The sequence below is a fragment of the Drosophila elegans genome, unplaced genomic scaffold, assembly GCF_018152505.1.
Source record: "Drosophila elegans isolate 14027-0461.03 unplaced genomic scaffold, ASM1815250v1 contig_183, whole genome shotgun sequence".
Taxonomy (NCBI): Eukaryota; Metazoa; Arthropoda; class Insecta; order Diptera; family Drosophilidae; genus Drosophila; species Drosophila elegans.
In genome coordinates, this window is record NW_024545550.1 from 3644287 (window position 1) to 3666904 (window position 22618).

Sequence of the window (22618 nt, forward strand, 5' to 3'; positions counted from 1 at the left end):
AAATTAGAAAATACCTCACAAAAGGAAGTCGGTGGAGTCGGGGGGAAGCGAGCAACAAGATATTTTACACACATTAATTAGAATATCAATGGAGCATTGGGCGCTGTCTTTGTCTCCAATATACAGGAAATGTCACCTTGTCGGGACTTTTGGGGAACTCTCGGTACGCAGGACTCAAAGGCAGATGACGTGGCCCCGGGCACAGACAAATAAATCACAGAATAAACGCCACACAAACTGACATGACCGGACCAACCTACCAGACTACCAGCCTACCAGCCTGCCAGACTACCAGCCAGTCAAATGGAAAGGAAACCAACCAGATGCACATGCAACCACAGGCAGCCCGAAATGAACCCAAAACCGGGGCATCGGGGAACGGATTCGGGGGAATCAAGGAACCCGGATTGCGGGCAGGAAAATGATGTATGGATTTTTTAACGCCGCTGATTGTCTGCGCAATCGCCGGAGCCACATGGAGCCACAATCGTATCGCATCACATTGAACAGTAGCCCCGGTTTTCAGGAGGATTCCGATTCCGATTCAGATTTCGATGCCAATGCGGGGTTGCCAGCACCGTAATCAGCGCCGCATGTGGGGAGCATTGGACTAGCCCGAAAGCGGATCCAACATGTGCTCGAAATGTGTTGATTCCACGTTAATTATAAAAATTGATTTCTCTGCTCTCATACAAACCAACCAATATCTGCACTGCATCACAATTTTTCGATTTCGTGATGGTACTCCAGCAAAATAATGATTTCTATCATACATGTTGAGCTAATTAAATGGTTAGTAATCCTCCAACTCTAAAACTATTTGAATAATTTCTCGGTTTTGTGATTGTAATTTAGAAAAATAATTATTTAAACCATAATGTTAATGAGCTTATTAATATTTTGTAATATTCTCATAACCGGTAGCAAGTGAAATTCTGAATGAAAAAGTATGATACTTTGATTAAATAGTTTATTATAGCTATGAATTCTTTATAATCTTAAAAATCTTTATGAAGCATTTTCGGATTTTAAATAGAATTTTAGCTGCAGTGCTAGTTATTGAGATTTCGGCCTTGTAAAGTTTTTTTTTCTTAGGTAATCTGCACTATAAATTAAACCAAAATTAAATTATAAACAAACAAGTAAAAAGTAATATCCGGCTTAAATTCAACAAAAGCCATTATTATGGCACGTTTAAATTACAAGAACTTAAGAATGTTTATATTAAGTTAAAAATTAATAAGTTGCGATTAGTCTTCAGATATCTAAAAAAATAGATACCTTCTGGTTTCCATTTGTAAAAGTTAAATTGTAGCCTGTAAAAAATAATTAATTTTAGAAGCCATACTCCATATAATTCCTTAACTTTCTTATCTCTCGTTTTCTTTTAGCCCCCACTCCGACCAGCAATTAGCAGCCAATACGGTTTGATCAAATTTACGAGCTGCACTCGGGATGCCGGCGAACGTGACGTAAAGGCTCTTCCATCCATCCATCCATTCAACCATCCAGCCATCCATCCATTTTCCAGCGGAGGTGGCAGATATCTTTTCTCCCTAAAGACGCTGGGAAAATGTATTTATTTATATTTTGCGGCCAGTCACGCACATTCGCTGGCCATAAAGTGTCGCCGAGTCAAGTCAAAGTTCCCCTATTGGTTCCAACTGGGCCTCCAAAAATATCCACGTGCCACACTTCGTCCCCGTGGCCACACTTTTATTATTGTTTTCCCATCTTATTTATTATCCAACTTTGGTTGCGCGCCTTTTGTTAACATAATTTAACCGCATACCAAATTGGAAAATTTGTTGGCCTCCGATTCTTGTTTATCTAGGGTAAAATTAATTTCCATTTAATGTGGCAAACGGTCTTGTTGACACTTGGTCTATATAGTCTATGGGGAGTTTGGGATATACATTTGCTAGAGATGCATCTGTTGAGGTCCGAATGAAGAGATATGATGTAGCTGTCTGGATAGGATCATATTGTCTGGAATTTTTGATTGAAGACGTATTTCTCGTAAAAAGTATGGTATTATTGAAATTCTTTTTGGTTTTATTCGATTTAATCAGAAAGCACTTAAGATGTATTTCGTATAATACATTTAAGACAGCAGTGTTTTCCATTCCAATTTTATTCAAATTGAATAAAAATCGTTTTAAGAAATAGAAAGTTTTTGTATATAAATAATACTTTTAAATACTGATATAAATTAAAATGGAGTTTATACACGAATGGCGACCTTAATGTCTGTGTCTAAATATTTATAAGTCATTCTGTTACTTTAAGGAGTCCCATATTGTGCCTAAAATATATGTTGGTATTTATTTAGTTTCTGCTATTTTTTTTTAGCTTTGTATACAAAACTCATAAAGGCACGCTTAGTAGGAGTCTTTTCTATTTGCAAATCCACTAGATATACGACTATCAAGTGCAACTTATCCATCAGATCATGCACCACCAAACTCAGCTCATTACCACACAATGCTGCCATAAACAACAACAAATGCTGCCGCTCGAGCTGACCGAAGTGGAAAGTTAAGAAAGAAAGGAAGGAAGGAAGTTGAGCCGCCAAAAACGGAACCATCTGTCCACCGATTGCGAAACTTGAGTGACAACAGTAGCAGCAGCTAAAAAAAGAGGGCCAACACAAAAAAAAGGTGAATTGAAAGAGTCGCGGAGGGAAGTTATTAAAAAGCGATAAACCCAGAGCAAAACGCATTTGGCGAATTGTTGAACACCTTGTGGAAGGGTTCGTCCCCCCCCCCCTTCGCTACCCTTCCGGGGAATTATGGAATTCTTATGCTAAAATAATGGACCCACAACCGGCTACCGAACTCGAGCCACCACGTTAGTGGCTCATCGATCAGTAATAAATTTGTTGCGTACACCGGGGGTACAGAACAAAAACAAAAAAAAAAAACAAAATAAAAGAATATGGAGCGGGAGCATGTCGCGCGTTTGTTTTATTTCTTTAATTCATGAGCAGGATCGCTTTTGGACCAACTGTTCATGGTCCGGCGAGCGAAGGTGAGGTGCGTTGGCCAACTGTGCGTTAAGTCATTGAAAGTCAATAATATGTGCTCCCCATTCCCATTCCCATTCTCAACTCTTCCTACTTTCATTGTATAATAGCGCAAAAAAAAAACAACACAAAGACCCCCAATCCCGTCCATCCGGTTGGAGTTTGTAGGTGGAGTGAAGGGGTAGCAGTCACCGTTTCCAGTCACAGTCTTAGTCACGACTGCAGTTGCAATCGCAGAAGTCACAGGAGCTTGGCGTCTTATTTATGACTTGTGCCACCACTTGGCTACTATCTGAGATTTGTGTTTTCATTAATTATGCAAGATTCCTTTGTGGATTGCGTTTCATTTTCGTTTTCTGTTTTGATTCGGGTCGTCTTGGTTTGGTTTGGTTTGGTTTGCCTTCTTTTCGGGATGATAAATAGCCCAAGATTAATAAGGCGCCTGGCTAAATGGCGTGGAAAGCATTCAAAGTCGACGATTATGAAATTTGGGCTCTTATCTGATTGTGTTACTGGAGTTAATCGGTTATAAAATCATTAAGCAAAGAGTATATGAAAACTAATTAAAAACGTATTTTAAATCATATATAGAAACTCATTTCTTACCTTTATCGCCCCATTTAAAGCCGTAGAAATACACACACACACACGTCTTGTTGATTGTATTCAAATTGTTTTTCTTTTATTTTATTTATCTTTTTTTGTTGGATTTTCTGCTTTGCTTTTTTTTCAATTTGATTTTCGTTATCCTAGTTTGTTGAAATTTGCAAAAATCGAAGTTTAAACAAAATAAATTCTAACTTTGTTGTTGCTTTAAGTGTATGTCAAAGTTTGCGTTAACTATACAAGAAATGTCGATTATTAAACGTTACCAACGCTGATTACGAATACCAATATATTTGTAAGTGTATATTTATATATATATATATAGTGTATATATTCATTATTGTATGTGTCTAAATTGCTGATATGGGATGCTAAACTTACAAAATCAAATTACGCTGAAAAAAATGGTCTTGAATGCGCGATAATTTTTGTTGTTTACAAGGTGTTTTAAGCTTATGAATTATATTTAAACATTAAACATTATCGTAAAGTTAAATTAAATTTCAAAATCCTTTGCGTTTGTTATTGTTTTGCTCACACAGAAACACAGACTGCAGTTTTGCTTAAGAAGCGGTTTCAAATTGCCCGACCCAAAGGCGAGCAGTGTATACGCGGCTGCCGTGAGAAATGATTTTTAGATCATCCCAGACAGATTTTATACATTTGCTGAAGGTTCTCTTGGCCACCCATCGCCTCAAGATGCTTAGAACCAGTAAAGATCCTTCGACGATTCCTGAACTTGCGCTACTTGCGCTTCCAGACCTGAAAGACGATTAATATAACATTTTAGAAGAATACTAGTAATACTCTATATGTGTTAAGTTATGTTAAAAGCAGACATTTGAACTGTTCAAAATATTTGTGGTTCTATCAAAACGAATCTATTTTAATCAATCGATATAATTCATGAGTGGAAACAACAAGCGTTAAAAAAATATAAATATTAAAATATTTTTTAGATAAAAAAAAGTCTAAGTAGCCTTTAATTGAATTGAAGAAATCGACTTAAGACCGTTATGATGAAAAACCAATGCTCGATAGCTAACGTTGGTTCAGCAGTTTAAATATATATTTAGTTGATATTGAATACGTCTGACTTTGAACCTAACATTATAAACATTTGTCTAAAAATTTAAACGATTTCGATGATATCAAGGTCTCTTTAATTGAACCAAACTGATGCTATTATAAAGAAATTAGATCTAGAATTAAATAAAATTCCTGAATGTAACATATGTCTAGTTTTCGAAACGAAATCAAGAAAGGACTTCATTTATCATCTTTTGAAATCGAATCCTGCGGATGGACTCACCTGCCATTGTGGGATAGCTGGAGTACTCCAGGGCATGGGCCGTCTGCTGGTCGTGGTGCAGCCTGTAAGAGACGAGAAACGGGCGAGGGGTAAGGACGCAGTGCAGAGAGAGGTTCATCGAGTGACTCACCTGGATCCGTGGCTGGCGTACTGCTGAGGCAGCCTCAGCAGACTGCCGTACTGGGCCATGTTGTGGTGGTAGGCGTGGGCGTGGGCGGCGTGCGCATGCGCTGCGTGGGCATAGGAACCATAGTGGGCCGCTGCCGCATGTGGGACCCACGGATCGGTGGCGTAGCCGGTGTCCGTCGCTGTGCCATACAAGTCGCTAACCTGCAGATAGATATCCGATCGGATTACAACTTATTTACCATGGGTATGGAGGCAACAGCAGCAGCAGGATCGGTGGCTCCCTCAGGTCGTAATTGCCTCACGTATTGCCGGTAATCGGCTTTCGGCTTCTGACCACTGGTAACTGCCATTGTTATTGGTTATTGGACTATGCTCACCTGGTGGTGTGTGGGCGCGGGTATGGGGTGCACGTAATTGCTGTTCCAGAACGACGGTGGGAAATTGCGATTCGACATCGGGCTGCTGCTCTCTGCAAAAACACAAAATGGGGGAATCGTTTCAGGCATGTGTATACATAAAATGATAATAGTGCACGAATTATTGTTCAATCGTGCTTAATGTACCGAGGCTATAAAGACAATCAAGCGAGAATATGACCATTTTTGGTGTAAACACACTGTTTCGATTGCCACTTTATAAAACAATACAAGTCCTATAGAACTCAAAAAACTAACTTTAAGCGACATATTTACGATGCTGTATCAAAGAGAATGAAATTAGAATCCAAAAGAAAGTAAGTACATTTTTCTGGCACGACTTTAGTAAATTATTATTTGAAAATTTTTGGTTACATTTAAAACAACCGTGTAAGGAACAAGAACGATTTTTTTCTTACTATCCCAATTAAAAATACAATTTTGAATCATTGCTTATTTTTATACCATTTCACGATTGATACTTTAAATATATTTTAAAGAATTTCACAGTAGATAATGTTTTAATTAAAAATGCTTTAGAAAAAATTGTTGTTATGGCGTACTTCGATGTACCATCCTAACAATCTTTGAAACATCATTAAAGTAAGAATAATTCTAAAGCTTAAGGCATATGTTTTTCCTTCGTTTATTAAAAGAAAAGTGAAATAACATTCTTATAGACTTATTTCTCTTTGCTTAAATGTTTTTTTCATTGAAAAATCCCGTATTTCCACTACAAATGTTCTGAAGAAGCAATCGCCTGAAGGAGGTGTTATGCTTTTGCCTCTAGGGGCAATTTTCATTCACTTGCGGCAATGATTAACTGGCAAACCGGAGTGTACGAGTCATGGGGGGATTGTGGGGTTCGGTTTCGGTTTCGGGATTGGTTAGGGACTCTCCTCGGAGTCGCAGTTCCAGTCTCAGTCCCGGACTGAATCTCCATCTTCGCCTCGGTGGCGGCGCCATGGCCTGTTGCAAATAACTGAGCGGAATGTTTTCGGTTGTCGTTCGTGCTCGTTGTCGCGCTGTTGTTCAGGATCATCACTTGTATTAAATGGTTGTAAATCTACGCGTTTATGAAATCGCGCGACGCCGCCAACCCAACGAGGAAGGAGCAAACAGTGGCAAGACATCTCCATTATGTGTAATGGAGCTCCCTCAGGAGACCCGGGGGCCCAAAAATAGCAACTGCAATTGAGCGGCAGGAGATACCAAAAACTTGCATAGGCTTGCATTTGCGTTGACAACATTCCAAACTCGATTCGAGAGAAAAATATACAACAACTGCAGGAGTTTGAGGATGATGCTGAAGCCGAAGCTGGAGGATGTGCCATTCGATGTGGATGTGCTTGTGGGGATGTGTAATGTTTGTGCTTGGCTGCCGTCGCGATTCGACAACTTTGGCCGGCACGTTGGCGAGTGTGCCATGCATTCTGATGACGATGATGATGACGATGATGATGATGATGATGATGCGGCTGGGATACCGAATATACTGGAGACTGGATACAGGGTATACTGAAGATACTGGATGCCATGCCGCGTGCCTTTTTTTCATCCCGGCCAGAAGTCGTCATCATCCCATTGCCATCGCCGTTGCCGTTGCCATTGCCATTGCCATTCACTCACTCACTCGCTCAGCTGAGGCCGTGGAATTCCCATTAATGTGCAAACAAGCAGACTGCCAAAGATATTTACTCCGCAGCTCCTTCGCTTAGCATTTCACTTTCAGCCAAGGGGCTTCAAAAGCGAAAGCCGCAGTACCTGTCTCACCTCTTACCTCTCACCTTTCACCTTTTGCCCTAATGAAGAGAGCGTGGCAATTTATGACCCGATAAGGTTCGATCGCCAACGTTGACACATAGAATCCTACACGTTGAAAATGTTCTTTACCCTAGAGGAACATTCTTAGTCCAAGTAAAATGATATTTGTGGAAAACCAACATAAGCAGTTAATTAAACTACAATATAATAAGTGAAGATAGTTTAGAAAAATCCTTTCATGCAAAAATCAATCAGGCTGATACCTTTAAGCAATTGAAAAACATATCAATATCAATTAAAATATGAATAAATCAGAAAAACTATTACATATCTCGCTTATATTCATTGGGTTATTATTTTTAATGTTCCAAGTATATGAAACGTATTCTAATATAAAATATTTTAAGTGTATATCCCGTCAAACCTAATATTTTTCTGTGTGTCCATGCACTTGTGCCCGTATCTATAAACGTATCTTTAAATGTATCTGCATCTTTATCTGTTTCGGTTTGAGTTTCTGTTTGTATTTCGGTTTCTCCTGCGTGCAGCGGGTGCCAAGGAATTTTAAATCGAATTCTTTGGGCATCTAATTAAATGCTCCTCGCAACGAAAAGGCTGCCTGATGAATCGGGTATTTTTTGATCGAGAAACGTAACGAAAACGGATCGGGGAACAAAAACAGAGAAAAGTGCAAGCGTGCCGTTGCTATCTCATCATCTTCTCCGATGCCCTGTTTCGGTTCGTTTTGTTTTTCTGTGCGGAGCAGTTAATTGAAATGCATTTTAAAATCGTAATGAGGAATCTATGCGGCATTCGGCATTGCCACCGTCCGACAACAGCAACAGCAAATGCAACAACAACTACAACAACAAAACAACAACATCAACATCGACCGCATCGCATTCCGGCGACATTTCATAGCACATTCCAACTAGCGATATATATACATATATATACATCTGTGCATATAGCATATATAGACACGGCACATTGCATTACGAAAAAAATCTATATAAATACTGAATAGTTTTAAGCGCACAAACGTAAATGTTTAAATGTTTAACTGTGTGCGGCTGCTCTCAAATAGACAAATGACCAAAATGAACTTTAAATACCATTAAGTAGACATCGAAAAGGGGCAAAAACAAGAGGCGTAAAAGTAAACAAATTTAAACAAAACCCATTCGTTGTTTACTTTTTACTCAAATTGTATTTTAAGGGACAGTTCTATAATCGGCAATGTGTGCCACTACTGTGCAGCAGCTAAGTGTTCAGAGCACCCTACTGAGATTGGAATTCGCAAAACTGAAGCACCCTACTGTATTCAGTGACAACGAAAGTCTTTAGATTATTTAGTTAAGACTTTAAATGACATTTCTAGTGATTTGATTATCAAGTTGTCATTTGAAAATATTGTAGTATTTTAAATTGATAACTAATCTGAATTTGAATGCTTCGTAGGTTAAAATCATGTAAATGTATCATTTCTGTTACTGTTATTTGTTGTCACACTAAAAAAAATAATGTTACAAATGGTATTTAAATCCTAAAAATTTGTATGTATATGTAGGCTTTAAATATGTAACTATTTGATTATTTGTAGAACAACAAAATATGTTGTCATCAGCATTAAATTAAAATCCAATCATCGTAAATTATGTAAATAAAAAGACAATTATAAACAATTTTTGGGATCAAGTGGATATTGGCTTATTTGTCGGTCTATTAATGGCCAGTCAGGAAACTGATTTTGATTTAAATTTCGGAAAGCCAATCACCGTAAATTCGTAGTTAAGCAGCCTGCGGAAAATTTCCAATTATCGCATAACGAATGGGGAATTGAATGGAAACTGAATTTTCGCACAATCAAAGTGGTGGCATTTCCTCAAAGCATACGGCAATCGAGGAAATTGGGGGGGGTGGGGGGTGGAAATCGAGGAAATGGCAGCCACAGAAACTCAATAAAATCCCAGGTTTAACTGCAATTGGCGGTGTGGCAAAGGAATACACCACAAAGTGCTCCAATCGAGGGGGCGGAAATTGGGAAATTACCGGTGGGCGGGACACGTACGGAACATTAGCATTACGGCGCTTCGACTGCCAGTACCTGATCAGCATTCAAATACGAAGATAATTGATTGATTGAGCAATGGACGCAAATTAACAACGAAGCAAAACGATGATCATAATGAAAAACTTCGCTTGACAAGCCAAAATACGTTCTGCCTGAGTGAAATTGCATCGGATTGCACCAATTAAAAATAAAAACAAAAATCAAGTGAAGCGCAAAAATTATACACATGTTGGTGTCTTTTTATATATATATATATATGTACATGCATACGGGTATATATTGTATGCAGCAGATAGACGGACAGGCAAAACAGACAGGCATGAACAAACGAAACGTTTATCTTCATTAAAGGAGGTAATTAATTTTGAAATCGAAAGAACAAGCGAGTGGCAAGTGGCAACTTGATTTATTTGTTTTATTGTGCGCCCGTTTTTGGTGTGTGCTTGTGAGTGTTCGCATTCACAGACATTTCACAAACTTGGGATGGGGATAAAGTGGCGTTTTAAAGTGATTCTATACTATAAACTGACTATAAACGTATGGTTGACAATGGGTGGAACGAAATTTAAATATTTCGAATAGTTTTCAATAGAAAAGATGGATTAAAAGCTACATTTTAATGAACATTTTAATTTACAGCACATTTTTATAGGATTTTAAATTTCAAAAACACTTAAATGTTGGTTAGTTAAATCGCGCCATAAGAAAGCACTTTATATTAAAATTCAAATTTGACGCTCTTAACACAAACAAACGAAAGCAAAACAAGTGCTTTAGTTTTCTATTAAACGGCTTCCTTCGATTATTTCTGAAAACTTTTACATTCTCACCATATAGAGCAGCATATTTTCTTAACCATATTTTTGCACATAAGTTTTCACACATTAACCGACATCTTGTTTATCAGTACAAGGTCATCAGTCAAGTATTGAACAGAGCAAAAAGTGGTTTAGACATCGAACCACTTAACCCACTGAAAATTCTTGATTTTTTCTATTAGATCCAGCCGCCTCATTCTTTCCCACACACTCCAACACATTCCAAAACGGCATAATTTGCCTGTTGTAAATTTCCCGAGAACATTTTAATAACTTTGCTGGAACTGCTGGCGTATTTTTCACCTAATTATGCCCCCATTTGGGGGACAAGTGAGGCAGCGCCGCAAATCGAGGCAAACACGCAAACTGACAGCCGGGACAACTACATGACACGAGCGGTTCTTTGATCAAAACTCGTCGGAGCCACAAATGAGTCGAAAAGTGGAAGGGTAGCCGGGAAAACAAGCTGATTATCCTCCTACACTGACACAAAAAAAAAATAAATCGGTTTTAAATGCTTAAAGCAAACAAATACTTGTATCCAACCAGATAACTAAAATTTTGTAAACAAAATCAACAAACAAAAAATTGATTCCTGTTGTGAAACAAATTGGTTTGGTATAAGAATAATTATTGATATTTATTTGTTGTTTGGGAAAGTATGAAAATAAGCAGCAAACCAATTAGTACGTTTAACTTTTCTTAAAAAATCTTTAAAAATACGGAGCAGGCACCAAAGTTTTTTTTTTCTTTATACATTTATTTTGTCTTTTAAAAACCAATAAATAAATTGTATAAAATATATTCAACTGGGAAACCTAGCAATTTTATTCCTCTATATTGAGCAGAACCCTAACTTTTAGATGCCGCCCCAGCAGGGACTGCCGAAAATTTTCCATTTCTCTATTTCCTTTTTTTAGGTTTGTCTATAGAAATGTTTTTATCAATGCACTCACCTTTAGCATCCTTATTGTTGTAGTTGAGGGCGCGGGAGAAGTGCTCGTCCACCTGGCTGGCCGTGTCGCCCGAATAGTTGGTGAACACAACGCAGGAGGCCGATAGATACTGAGCTTGTCCCTGGCCACTGCTGCCCAGCCCACCGCCTCCGCCTCCGCCACCACTGCCCATCGGCGCCTCCAGGGTGGGCAGATTCTTGGGTATGGCCCCGGTTCCGCCTCCGTCGCCGCCACCCGAACCCGTTCCGCCCGCTGATGACGGACCGCCGGTCGCTCCGCCGCCCACATTCAGCGGATGACTGTGCGAGTGGGCGTGGCGCGGGGAATCCGGACCGGAGGAGCAGGATGATTCATTATGATGCTGATGCTGTTGGGAGCCCACCAGGCGTGCTGGAAAATCAAATCAAAGAGAGAGGCAAAACTATTAAAATATTCGCGAAATAATCGGCGAGAACCCAACGGGGAAAATATGATATAATTTATTGAATGCTAACTGGTTTGGAATGCGAGTGCTTCGTCAGCAATTTCAAGAATTTTCAAATTAATTAGCTACGAATGTGCGATGGCTATCTGGTTCTCCCTCACTATGGCTCTTTCACTCGAATGAATTTCATTGTGCTGCCAAAAAAACAAATGTTATGCAAACATTGACATTGACAATATCAATGAACACGCACATGAAAAGGAATAATTGCCCAAAGTTTAGCAATATTAAACTAAGCAGGTGCCAACGAAGCTTTTTTGCTAATGAATTATTAATCATTAATTAAAGAGTTTATACTTTAATTTTGCTTCATATTACTTTAATTTGTATTACGGCCTTTAAAGCGAGAATTCGTAAAGTCTAATCACATTCTTGTTACATACTTTAAACTTAAGTGAGTCATTAAAACAATTTAATTTCAATTAACTTGATAAAACTTATTGCTACCCACTTTAATACTTTCGCCAGAGGAATTAGTTGAAATTGGTGGCCACATTACTTAATAACTTTGACATGTGTTATTAATTATTAACTAAGTTTTGCTATTATCTGGTTTTTTTTCTAATTCCGAGAATGGTAACATGACAATAATGGGTAATTGGGTAAAATAAATTGGCTTTTTAAATCTGATGAAACGATTTTTTTCAATATCACTGAAATGTTGGGCTTTGGTTTCATTAGGTTAATAATTTTCAAAAAATTCAAACCATTTTTCTATTAAAGCGACTCCTAAAATATTCATTTTGGCAGAAACTATTTGCCGGGAATAAAGTCTGCTTTGCGACAGACGTGTATTTTGTTGTTAAATATAGTTTAATGCAGTTATACGACTAAGAAGTGACTTGAGTTCTATAAGTTTTAAATAAATAATCCTGATCTTTTGTGATCTACTCACCTTCAGCTTCGCTGCGCGGCACGATGAGATCCTCTTCTTTGGTTTGGTGCGTATGCGGGTGCGTGTGTGTCTGTGTCTGCGAATGCGGGTGCGTGTGTGCGTGGGCGAGGGAGTGGGCGTGGGAGTGGGCATGGGCGTGGGCATGCGTCCTGTGCGTATTGTGCAGCGAGTGTCCAGCAGCGCCGCTCAACACCGGACTCATTCCCAGGCCTACGCTGCCCACACTACTGCTGCCGGGCACCACATTGCTGCCGAGCAGTCCGCCGCCTCCGATCCCAGCTCCGCTGACCAGCTGGAGCCCGGAGGAGCTGGCCTGGTTCGCTGCACTGTTGTGGGCCGCTGCTGCCACCGCCGCCGCAGCGGCATTCGCGCTCACCGAGGGCGGTAAAATGGGGCTGCAGGGCGAGTGGGAGCTGCCAGAGGCGCTCGATGAGGCGGCCAAGTTGACGCCTGAGGACGAATACAGATCCTGGTTAAACTGCAAAAATCAAAGAAAAAAATTTCTATATTTTTATTTTTTATAACTTAATTCATGTTTGACGATATTTTAATTTCATTTTTTAAAAAACGCCTTAAACTTTAAAATTCTGTATTTTTAATATACAAGTTTTCAGTTAATTCCGCTCAATCTTTCACTTGAAGGTTTTAATCAGTGGGTATCTATATTTATTCTAATTTTCTAAATGTATTTATCATACAAGTCTACTCGATCTCCGAAGTAAACCAATAATTTTGAGCCTGTTTTTTTTTAACAATATTTTTAACAGTTGTTTTTAATATCCATTTGATTTCATTCAACTAGTCTAAACATTAAATGAGATTCGATTTAATTATACAAGTATACTCGATATCCGAAGTGAGCCGATAATATTGATCATGTTTGTTTAATTAAACACAAATTCTTTTTAGCAGTTCTGTTTTTAATATTCATAATCATTCAACTAGTCTAAACATTGAAAGAGGAAAAGATAGCTAGCTTTGGATTTTGCTAAATAGGATTTGTTTCAACTTCACATTTAAATAACAAGTGCTTTTCAAAGTTTAAAACAAAGAAAGGGAACTTTTCTGTTAAATATTTTAACCTATGATAAGTTAAAAAGGCAACGTGAAAAGCTTTAAGTCATTGTAAATGGATTTGTAGTAATAGAAATTTGTTTTAAAATTGCTTCTCTTTACTTATGTAATAATTTGTTCCATTCGTTCTCTTGATTTAAAATTAAATGGAAAAACTTAAGTTTTTCATAGCTTGGGACATTTCTCTGACCCCGTTCCCCCTTTTAAACTATAATAAGTGGATCTCCCCGGCAGATTCTCAAAAGGTCGACAACGAGCAAGTAATGAGTTATGAGACGCGTTGCAGCAAATTGAAAATGACACAATAAGAAAATTTATGTTGATGGAAAACGCGAGTGAGGCCATTAAATTTACGAGCGTTTGGCGCATATTATCACGGACTCGGGCCAAGGTTGCACTGCTCCAAATGGGACTGCTCCAAAAAGGGATGGGAATGGGGAATGGGGACGGGGGGAGTTCGGAAATAGGAGAGCGTCCAGAAGACGATAATCACGCCGCAATCTCCTGCTTAGCGGAGTGTCAAACATAATGCGGCGCTGGCGACGATTTACGAGCAACACCTTCGACCGCCCCCTTTTGGATGCCCCCACCCCCGCCTCCTAATGAGCCCATTAGTGGCACCCTAGCCGATAGATAACCCCATGGAAATCGCTGCCCTGCCCGCCACGCCACATTTGCCGACGAAAATCTTTCTAAATTTAAGTATAAACTTCCAGCCAAGCGAGGCGATGCGATGCGACCCTTCCTCCATTTCGAAGGCGCATGCCAATTATGATCGTGTCTAAGGGTTAATAATGGGTTAACCGGGCACGAACCATTTGAAAGAGTGCATCTTGGGCATTGACAGCGACCCTGATTTACGAGCGGCCGTTGAGTGTCTTGCAGATACAACAGCTGCCCGTTTAGCGGGCCCAAGCGTCTTAATTAGATGAAAGCGCTGAGTCAGCAGCAAGAGGCTTGCTAATAGATACAAATACAAATTGATTGAGATACAACTGTGGCGAAAGGTGCAGCATCACAGACACTTGCCGCAAATATGTGGCAGATCAAGTAGGAGGCGGTATGCTCGAATCGCGAATCCCGAATCGCGGATGGCGGATCGTGGCCAAGTGCAGTAGCGTAGGAGAAACAATGCGCAGATACAGATACAAAACGCACAGTCGCAACCGCATTGCCAGCTGTATCTGTATTCGTATTGGTACACGGAAAAAAGGATCTTATAAATACATCGAACCATCTGTCATCTAAAGTAAACACCAATAAGTTCTTTAAAATTTAGAAAGGATGTTACCTTTAGTTACTATGTTTGGACAATAATACTAATAAGACGAAAGAACACTTGGGCCCTTCAAGCCTTTACAACGATCTACTTAAGATTAAGATTAAACAATGAACGCAATATGAAAGATAAGCTTTCATAATACATAATTTAAGCGCTGACTTGAAGTAGGGCTACTAATCGAACCCCGAAGTATTAAAATATTCGGTAATAGTAATTAATCCAATAAAGTAATACTTTCGGTTTATGTATTTCTAATTTAATATGCAACCAAATTCTATCAGATTAACCTTTGTTTGTTGTTATTTTCTCGGTGTATTGCTGCAGTATTATTAGCTGCAGGCGATATGTCGGTTATGCCGAGCAGTCAGACCGCCGATCACACGGCATAAATCACCGGGATCGGCAGACGAACCAGCGACAAAATTTCGGAGCCCACAGCTCTTTTTTTTTTGTCCAGCTCCCTGGTTTATCTGCGATCGGTTGACAAAAGGCCCCAAGGATCGAATCGGTATGGTTATGTTATGGCGTTGGATCCGAACAGAGCGAGATCGGCAAGAACTAATGGCGATACACACAATAAATTAACCGAACGGTCCAAGGTTTTTGTTTGTTTTATTTTGTTTTGTTTTTGTTTTGTTTTTGTTTTGTGCTCGGCTGGCCTGGCTAAAGTGTCGAAAGGGCGGATGAAAATTGTGCGTTTTTGGGGCCGAAATAAACCGGTCATCCAGCTGAGCCTAAAGCTGCTGACTCAATCTCCGATTGGCTTGGCGGAGGAGCAGCAGAAACCGAATACAGGAGAGGGTTTATCGCGGTCCCTCTTTATGGGCATGCAAAAGCATAGAATCAGAATCGTGTCGTATCGGTTACTTACATAAAAGGCCAATTTCGATTTGGTGCCGCGGCCTTGTATAATTGGAACTTGCGACACAAGAATTTCTTTGTGCCCCAGCGACAACGGCAACTGCCTCATGGTTTTGGCCGCCGTTTCAGCCTCAGTCGTAGCCTTCTGGCCATGGCCACACCACGGTCAGAGTTTTTGGGCCCTGGACACTGACCAAAAGCCCTCTCGATCGTGAGAACTTTTCTGTACTTGTCACTGAAATCACAGCGAAATCTTCGAAATCAATGTTAGCAAAAACGGCAAAGACGGAACAAAGCCAACATTGACTCGCGGAATTCCTTGAAATGTTTCCCTTTATTTCGCCAACTTTTTTTTTCGCCCGCTTGTTGTTCTTTATTGTTTCGGGTTTCCCAAATCGATTTGCGTTCTGCGTGAATTCTTATGATTTGTTAGAAGCGTCTAATTATTCAGTCGGGACCGGGTCGAAACAAATTGATGGAGGCAAGAGCGCTGCGCAGCCACAGTGGCAGTGGCAGTGGCAGTAGCTTTTTGGCCTTGGCATGGAGTGAAAAGAGCCATCAATCAGCCAGGGATGTGGGTCCTAGCAAAAACGCCAGCATGACTCATCATCGGTGCTTTCCCTTTTTAAAGTTGTCCTCGAACTTGTTTTGAAAAAGTGCGCTTGTTTTTGGTTAAAAGAAAGCAAATCAACAAGAATCTTTACAAAACGTTTTGTGGTTTTTCCTTTAAGGCCATTCGGTTTTTATGCAAAACGGGTCCGTTTCAAGTAATGCAACTAGCAGGAGTTAACGTATGTTAATTGAACTCTTTTAACACTGTAATCTTAAGGACTTTTTATTTTTTGTGGGTTAACAGATTTGATTGGTTTGATAAAGCTTGTCTATTTTTCTATAACCCAATATAATTGAAAGCTTGCAAGGAAAACCAGTTCTAACAATTAGATATGAATAATTTAAATTTAAATAAAGTTTTCAAATATATTTAATACAGCTATAAAGTTTACTTGCTTGCTAAACTAGAGAAATCAATTTTGTTCTTTTTTTTATTTGTATCTCCTACACAAACTAAGACGCGGTCTGTCGCGACCAACTTGTGCTGCACATTTGGAATTTAATTTGGGATAGAGAATTAAAAGTTTGGAAATTTTTTACACCTTTTTACGTGCATTTAACACAAAAACCACATCGCCTAAAGCTTTAAAGTCACCTCGCCCAAAATGTCCAAACAACAAATTTTGACACCAAAACTTTTCTTAGTCCGTTGCCGCGAAAAGTTTTTTGATGTGACAGTTTTTATTAAGATAGTAAATACTAAACGTATAATAGAAAATCTAGAAACATATATATTCCCTCTGTTAATCTTATACATTTCGTATTATAATTATTGTTATTATAATTATTGTTTTATTTTGACATAACAAAATTTTTAATCTAATCAGCCTAGACTGTATTCATTAAATGAACTACAACTATCAGGAGAAAAACTAAATGCGCAAGAAATGTTACAACTTTTTTAATTAAAAACAAGAAAGAAAGCAAACTTCGGCAAGCCGAAGTTCATATACCCTTGCAGCTATCGCAAGAATTAAATATTTTTGAAAACATTAAAATTATGATTTACTTGCGTATATGTTTAAAAACATTGAAGCTATGAAGATTTGCAGCTTAATTATTTGATTGTTCTTTTATATATTTTCATTATTTGTATAGGAGCTATATGATATAGTCGTCCGATTTTGATGAAATTTAAACCATAATTCTGAAATATTTAACCATTGCTATATGTCGAAGAACTAAAAAACAAATTAAAAAACAGCAAAGTTATAATTTTTTTCAATTATTTTTCCGATTGTTCCTATGGGAGCTATATGCTATAGTCGTCCGATTTTGATGAAATTTTAATCATAATTCTGAAATATTTAACCATTGCTATATGTCGAAGAACTAAACAAAAAATTAAAAAGCAGCAAAGTTATAATTTTTTTTCAATTATTTTTCCGATTGTTCCTATGGGAGCTATATGCTATAGTCGTCCGATTTTGATGAAATTTTAACCATAACTCTGAAATATTTAACCATTGCTTTATGTCGAAGAACAAAACAAAAAATTAAAAAACAGCAAAGTTATAATTTTTTTCAATTATTTTTCCGATTGTTCCTATGGGAGCTATATGCTATAGTCGACCGATTTTAATGAAATTTAAACCGTAAATCGGAAATATTTAACTATTATTATATGTCGAAGAACTAAACAAAAAATTAAAAAACAGCAAAGTTATAATTTTTTTTCATTTATTTTTCCGATTGTTCCTATGGGAGCTATATGCTATAGTCGTCCGATCCGGCTCGTTCCGACTTATATACTACCTGCAATAGAAAGACAACTTTTGGAAAAGTTTCATGCAGATAGCTTTAAAACTGAGAGACTAGTTTGCATATAAACGGACAGACGGACGGACAGACGGACAGACGGACAGACGGACGGACAGACGGACATGGCTAGATCGACTCTACTAGTGATGCTGATCAAGAATATATATACTTTATAGGGTCGGAAACGTCTCCTTCACTGCGTTGCAAACTTCTGACTGAAATTATAATACCCTCTGCAAGGGTATAAAAAACAAGAGCTTTTAAATAATTTATAATGTGACATAATTTTTTGTCCTCATCTATTAAAGCATTACATTCTTCTCATAAACAAGAAAAAGAACAGTAAGCTAAAATAAGTGGTAATCTAAAATTAATACGTTAAGGGTTGAATTCTTCAATTTAACTAAACAAGCAAAAAATAGTCAACATTGTACTGCTTTTTCATAAGATACTTTCAGATTTTTTTTTCAAGCTGTCAACATAGGCGGCAAACTGAAGTACCTACATTTATGTTACATTTGTTGTAAAATGTTGTTTATTTTGCAGTGAGGTCCCTTAGCAAACTATTAAAACAAACTTATTGCAAACCATAAAACGTCAAATGATTGTTGCTTTGAAAAGAGAGCTTTCCCAAATGTTATTAAAGCCCAGAAGAGTGTCACCTTTTTTTATCTTTCCAATCCAAGGGAATATGAACGCATATCATTGGTTTTATTACTAAGTTCTCTGTACTCGATTGCCTTTGACAACTTCAAGGATGTAGGACAATACCTTTTGTGTTTTTGTCTTTTTTTGCCTGACTCTCTAACGTTGGTCTGGTATGAATTGCCTTTAAGCGCTTTGGCTTACTCACCCTCTCATACTGGTAGAACGATCGACTTGGTCCAGCGCGCCCGTACAGATATGGATAGTAGGCACCGTACATAACTTCGGGGCAGGACACTGCCATTGTCGCAGTGGCAATCGCACTTGCAACTGCAACTGCAACTCGCACTCACTCACTCACTCACTCACTCACACTCGCGACCGGGGTGTAATCACTGTTTTTGCGTTTTTTGCGATGAATGGTAAGTAAATTGGTATTGTCACTTGAACGGGGAATTGTGATACCAATACCCGTTGTTCGAATCGGAATTGGAATTCTCTCTGGAGACAGACAGATACGTGGAGAGAGAGAGAGAGAGAGAGAGCGGTTAAAAACTTGGAGTAATTATAAAACCGGCTCTCAACTCAAGTCGCGTTTTTTTTTTTGTTGTTGCAGTCGTAGTAGTATTTATTTCTTTTGTTGGCTGGCGAAATTCCTGGAATGAAAACTCCGCTCGGCTAATTATATTTACATATTGTAAAACACCATCGCGTTTGTATCAAGAGCTATAATTGCTTTTCGTCTTTTTTGTTTATGTTTCTTTTTAATTTTTTCTTTTTTTTGTTCGCAAACTTCTTTCTATTTATTCGCCATTCCCGTTCGTGGGTATTTTCTTTTGCTTTTGGTTTTTGTTTCTTCCCCTCGGCGCTTTCTTCACTTGTTTCTTTCTTCTTTGTGTGCTTGTGCAGGCAATTGCAATTATCATTTCCACATTGTTGATTGCTGTTAGTCGTTGTTTTCTATTTTTTTTCTATTTTATGCGGCCATTCCCTTTGGCGTTGGAACGTCAATTTCGTTTCTCATCCGCGTTTCCGCTGAAGAATTGCCAACTGCAAAGAAAATGGAGAAAAGTGCAGGAGAAGGCATTAACAATTTGCTAATTGTGGAAAGAAATTCAAAGCTGAAGAGCCAATTTCTGGCATTTATGTAAAAACCAACTTTAATGATGGGATTATTCGAACCATAAAGTGTGTTGAAAAGTAATTGCATGTAAACAAACAATAAACAAGGAATATATATAAACATACAAATTCACAAACGCAAGCTTTTCCATTAAAATGTAATTTAATTATCAAAATAAATACCACTAAATGTTGGTTTTCAACCATTTTTGATTATAATCCATAGAAAGTTTTGTAAAAGGTTTCGTGGAAAGAGTTAATAAAATTAAATAGTAAAAACACTCCGTCGGTACAAAAACAAAAAAATTAGAGATCAAAATAGTTTATGTCATTGTTTTTTTTTACTCTGTCGAAAATAAATGCAACCGTGAAAAAACAACGTATGAAATTAAAATTTGTCAATTAACTTTTTTGCAAAAATTAAACATTAAAGGGCAAAGTGGATTTGGTATGAAACTGTCTACAAATAACGAAAACAAATCAATCCGACGGCAAAAATAATAGTGCCTAAATTAAGATCCGTCGGGATTTAAAAAACAGATTTCTTTCAACTTTTAATCAAATTTAGCTTAAAGTAAATACAAAACAAGTTTAAATCCAGCCCTACTAAATATAAGAAGACTTATTTATGGTAAAAAAAATTACATTGTCATTTAAATAACAAATTTTGGGTTAAGATAATTAATGAAATCGTACTTAAGTGTCTCACTCTGTTCTAAGTCGATAAGCCCTGATTTTATTAAACCATTAAAGTCAAAAAGTGTGTAGGCAGAGGAAAAAGTTATGCCAATAGGAAGATCTATTGTTTTAAAATTTTTAGCCGGTTATATTAAAATGATATTACAAAATTATGAATGTTATTTATAATTTCTTAAATATTTGAAATACTCCTTTAATTATTTAAATTCAAAGCTAAAGTTTTTAAATAACTGTAGACTACTAGTTTTTCCCTAACATTTGTAGTTCCAATTAGAACATTTATTTTATCCAATTAGACCCATTTATCACAAATGTGAACTTACCACTTGAATGTTTTTAGTGTAATCCAACAAGATTTCCAACTTTCCCCTACGTACATCAACACAACATTTGTGCACTTTTTGGAAAACATTCAACAATTTTCACATTACTTGACTTTATTTCCGTTGAATCGTTTTGTTGTTGTCGTTAATTTGAATAGTAATTAAAACGATACGCGCTGGGGAATTTGCACGTGAATACTTGAGATTTTGGCGCAGCTTTTTTGCGATTATTTTTACCGAAAACGAGCAGCAACCATTTGCCCGGCGCACTCAATGAAAATATTTTCGCTAAATCCACAAAATGCCAAATTCCATAAATTCTTGGCAGCGCGCGAGAGAGAGAGGTATAGCGTGAGCGGATGAGAGGAAGCGGGAGGAGAACGGCACTAGTTTAGCGATTGCAGCATCCGCAGAAATCTCTATATTTTGCTAGGTGGCACTTGGAAAACAAATGAACTGCACTTGTCGCGATCGCTCACTGGGATTTTCGAAATTCGTTTCGTTTTAATTTCAGCGATTCTCGCTTTGAAACGAGAAAATCGCGCGCGACGGAGAGGGAGAAACACGGAGAGCTCCGGCTGCCGCTCAATCGGAAGAGAAAAAACAAACTGCGAAAGGAGCGGTGAAGCCAAAGGCAATGCAATGCAGAACGCGGGCAGCGCAGTCGGCGCAGCGTCGAAAACAAAATGGCAATTTCCCATCTCAAGTTGGCTCCCTCGCACGCTGCGTATGTGACCTCAGCGAGAGCGAGACGACCAGTGTGTTGAAGCGCACAAGGTACCGCCCACTTGATTGCTGCCGCGTGCAGTTGTTGTTTCCAGTTCCAGTTAACGATGCCACATCGGTGTGAAAATAAAATGGAGTGCGTCTCAATTGTGTCCTCAAGTAGACGAAACTCCTGTTGTTTCCTCGTCTCTGTGTGTGTGTGCATCTGATTTTAAAGTTCGACAAACAGATTGAAAGGAATTCACATTCGTCCGGGGCCGTCTTCTTCGTCCTTTTGTTCCTTTCCGCAGCGAAAAGTATGCGCCAACTGTGTCAACAGTGTTTGCAGTGCCCCCGCAGTCCTTGTTTTCCAGTCCCCCCCCACCTCTCCCCGATGAACTCACCGCCGCGAGACGTTTCCGTATTGATAATAATCTGATTGCAAATGAATACAATTTATTGTGCTGTTCATTCGCCTTTATTTTCCCTCGGATAGTGAGCTGACAAGGTGCGGATGCGGAGCAGTGAGAGACGAGTTGCTACTCCCTAAATTGTTAGATTCGCGGTGGGAACCAGAGGAAAAACCTTTCGCATATGTTAAAATGGCAGCTACTCTAAAGTGCGACTATTACATTTGTAGATTGGAATTGTTTATGAAAAAAATAACCATATTTGGTAAAAAGCTTAGGTCTTTGATAACAATATGAAAACCTGGTGAAAATATCCCAAAACTTTGTAGATAAATTGAGCTAAAATACGGTGAATTGAAAACTTATTATTAGTGATGGTCAACAACTAATTTATTGCGATTTTGATGGTGTATGTACTTGTGTACTTTAAATATTATACCTATAATATTGTAAGTTTATGAAGTGTGCTTTTAAAACCACCTTTTTCGTAGCATACTTTTTAAGAAAGTATTTTCTACAAAACTACCCCTTTTAACTCGCTACTGTTAAACTACTAACCTTAGTCCTGTTTTCAATCGCTGGTGTGAGCAACTCACATTAAATAAACCTTTACATTATTTAAAGAAGTGTAGTTAACTAAACACA

At 38.2% G+C, this 22618-nt stretch overlaps 1 protein-coding gene across 1 annotated transcript; it reads right to left on the reverse strand.

Moving 5' to 3' along the window:
* Positions 1-3783: 3783 nt before the first annotated feature.
* LOC108144994 (protein vestigial) lies at positions 3784-21006 on the reverse strand. Its single transcript, XM_017270152.2, has 8 exons — positions 20859-21006; positions 18923-19764; positions 12480-12957; positions 11101-11490; positions 5450-5541; positions 5074-5273; positions 4944-5005; positions 3784-4393 (listed from the first exon to the last, which is right to left on the reverse strand). The coding sequence occupies exons 2-8, from the start codon at positions 19016-19018 to the stop codon at positions 4335-4337; spliced, it is 1377 nt and encodes a 458-aa protein (XP_017125641.1). The 5' UTR covers positions 19019-19764; positions 20859-21006; the 3' UTR covers positions 3784-4334.
* Between the last annotated feature and the right edge of the window lie 1612 nt (positions 21007-22618).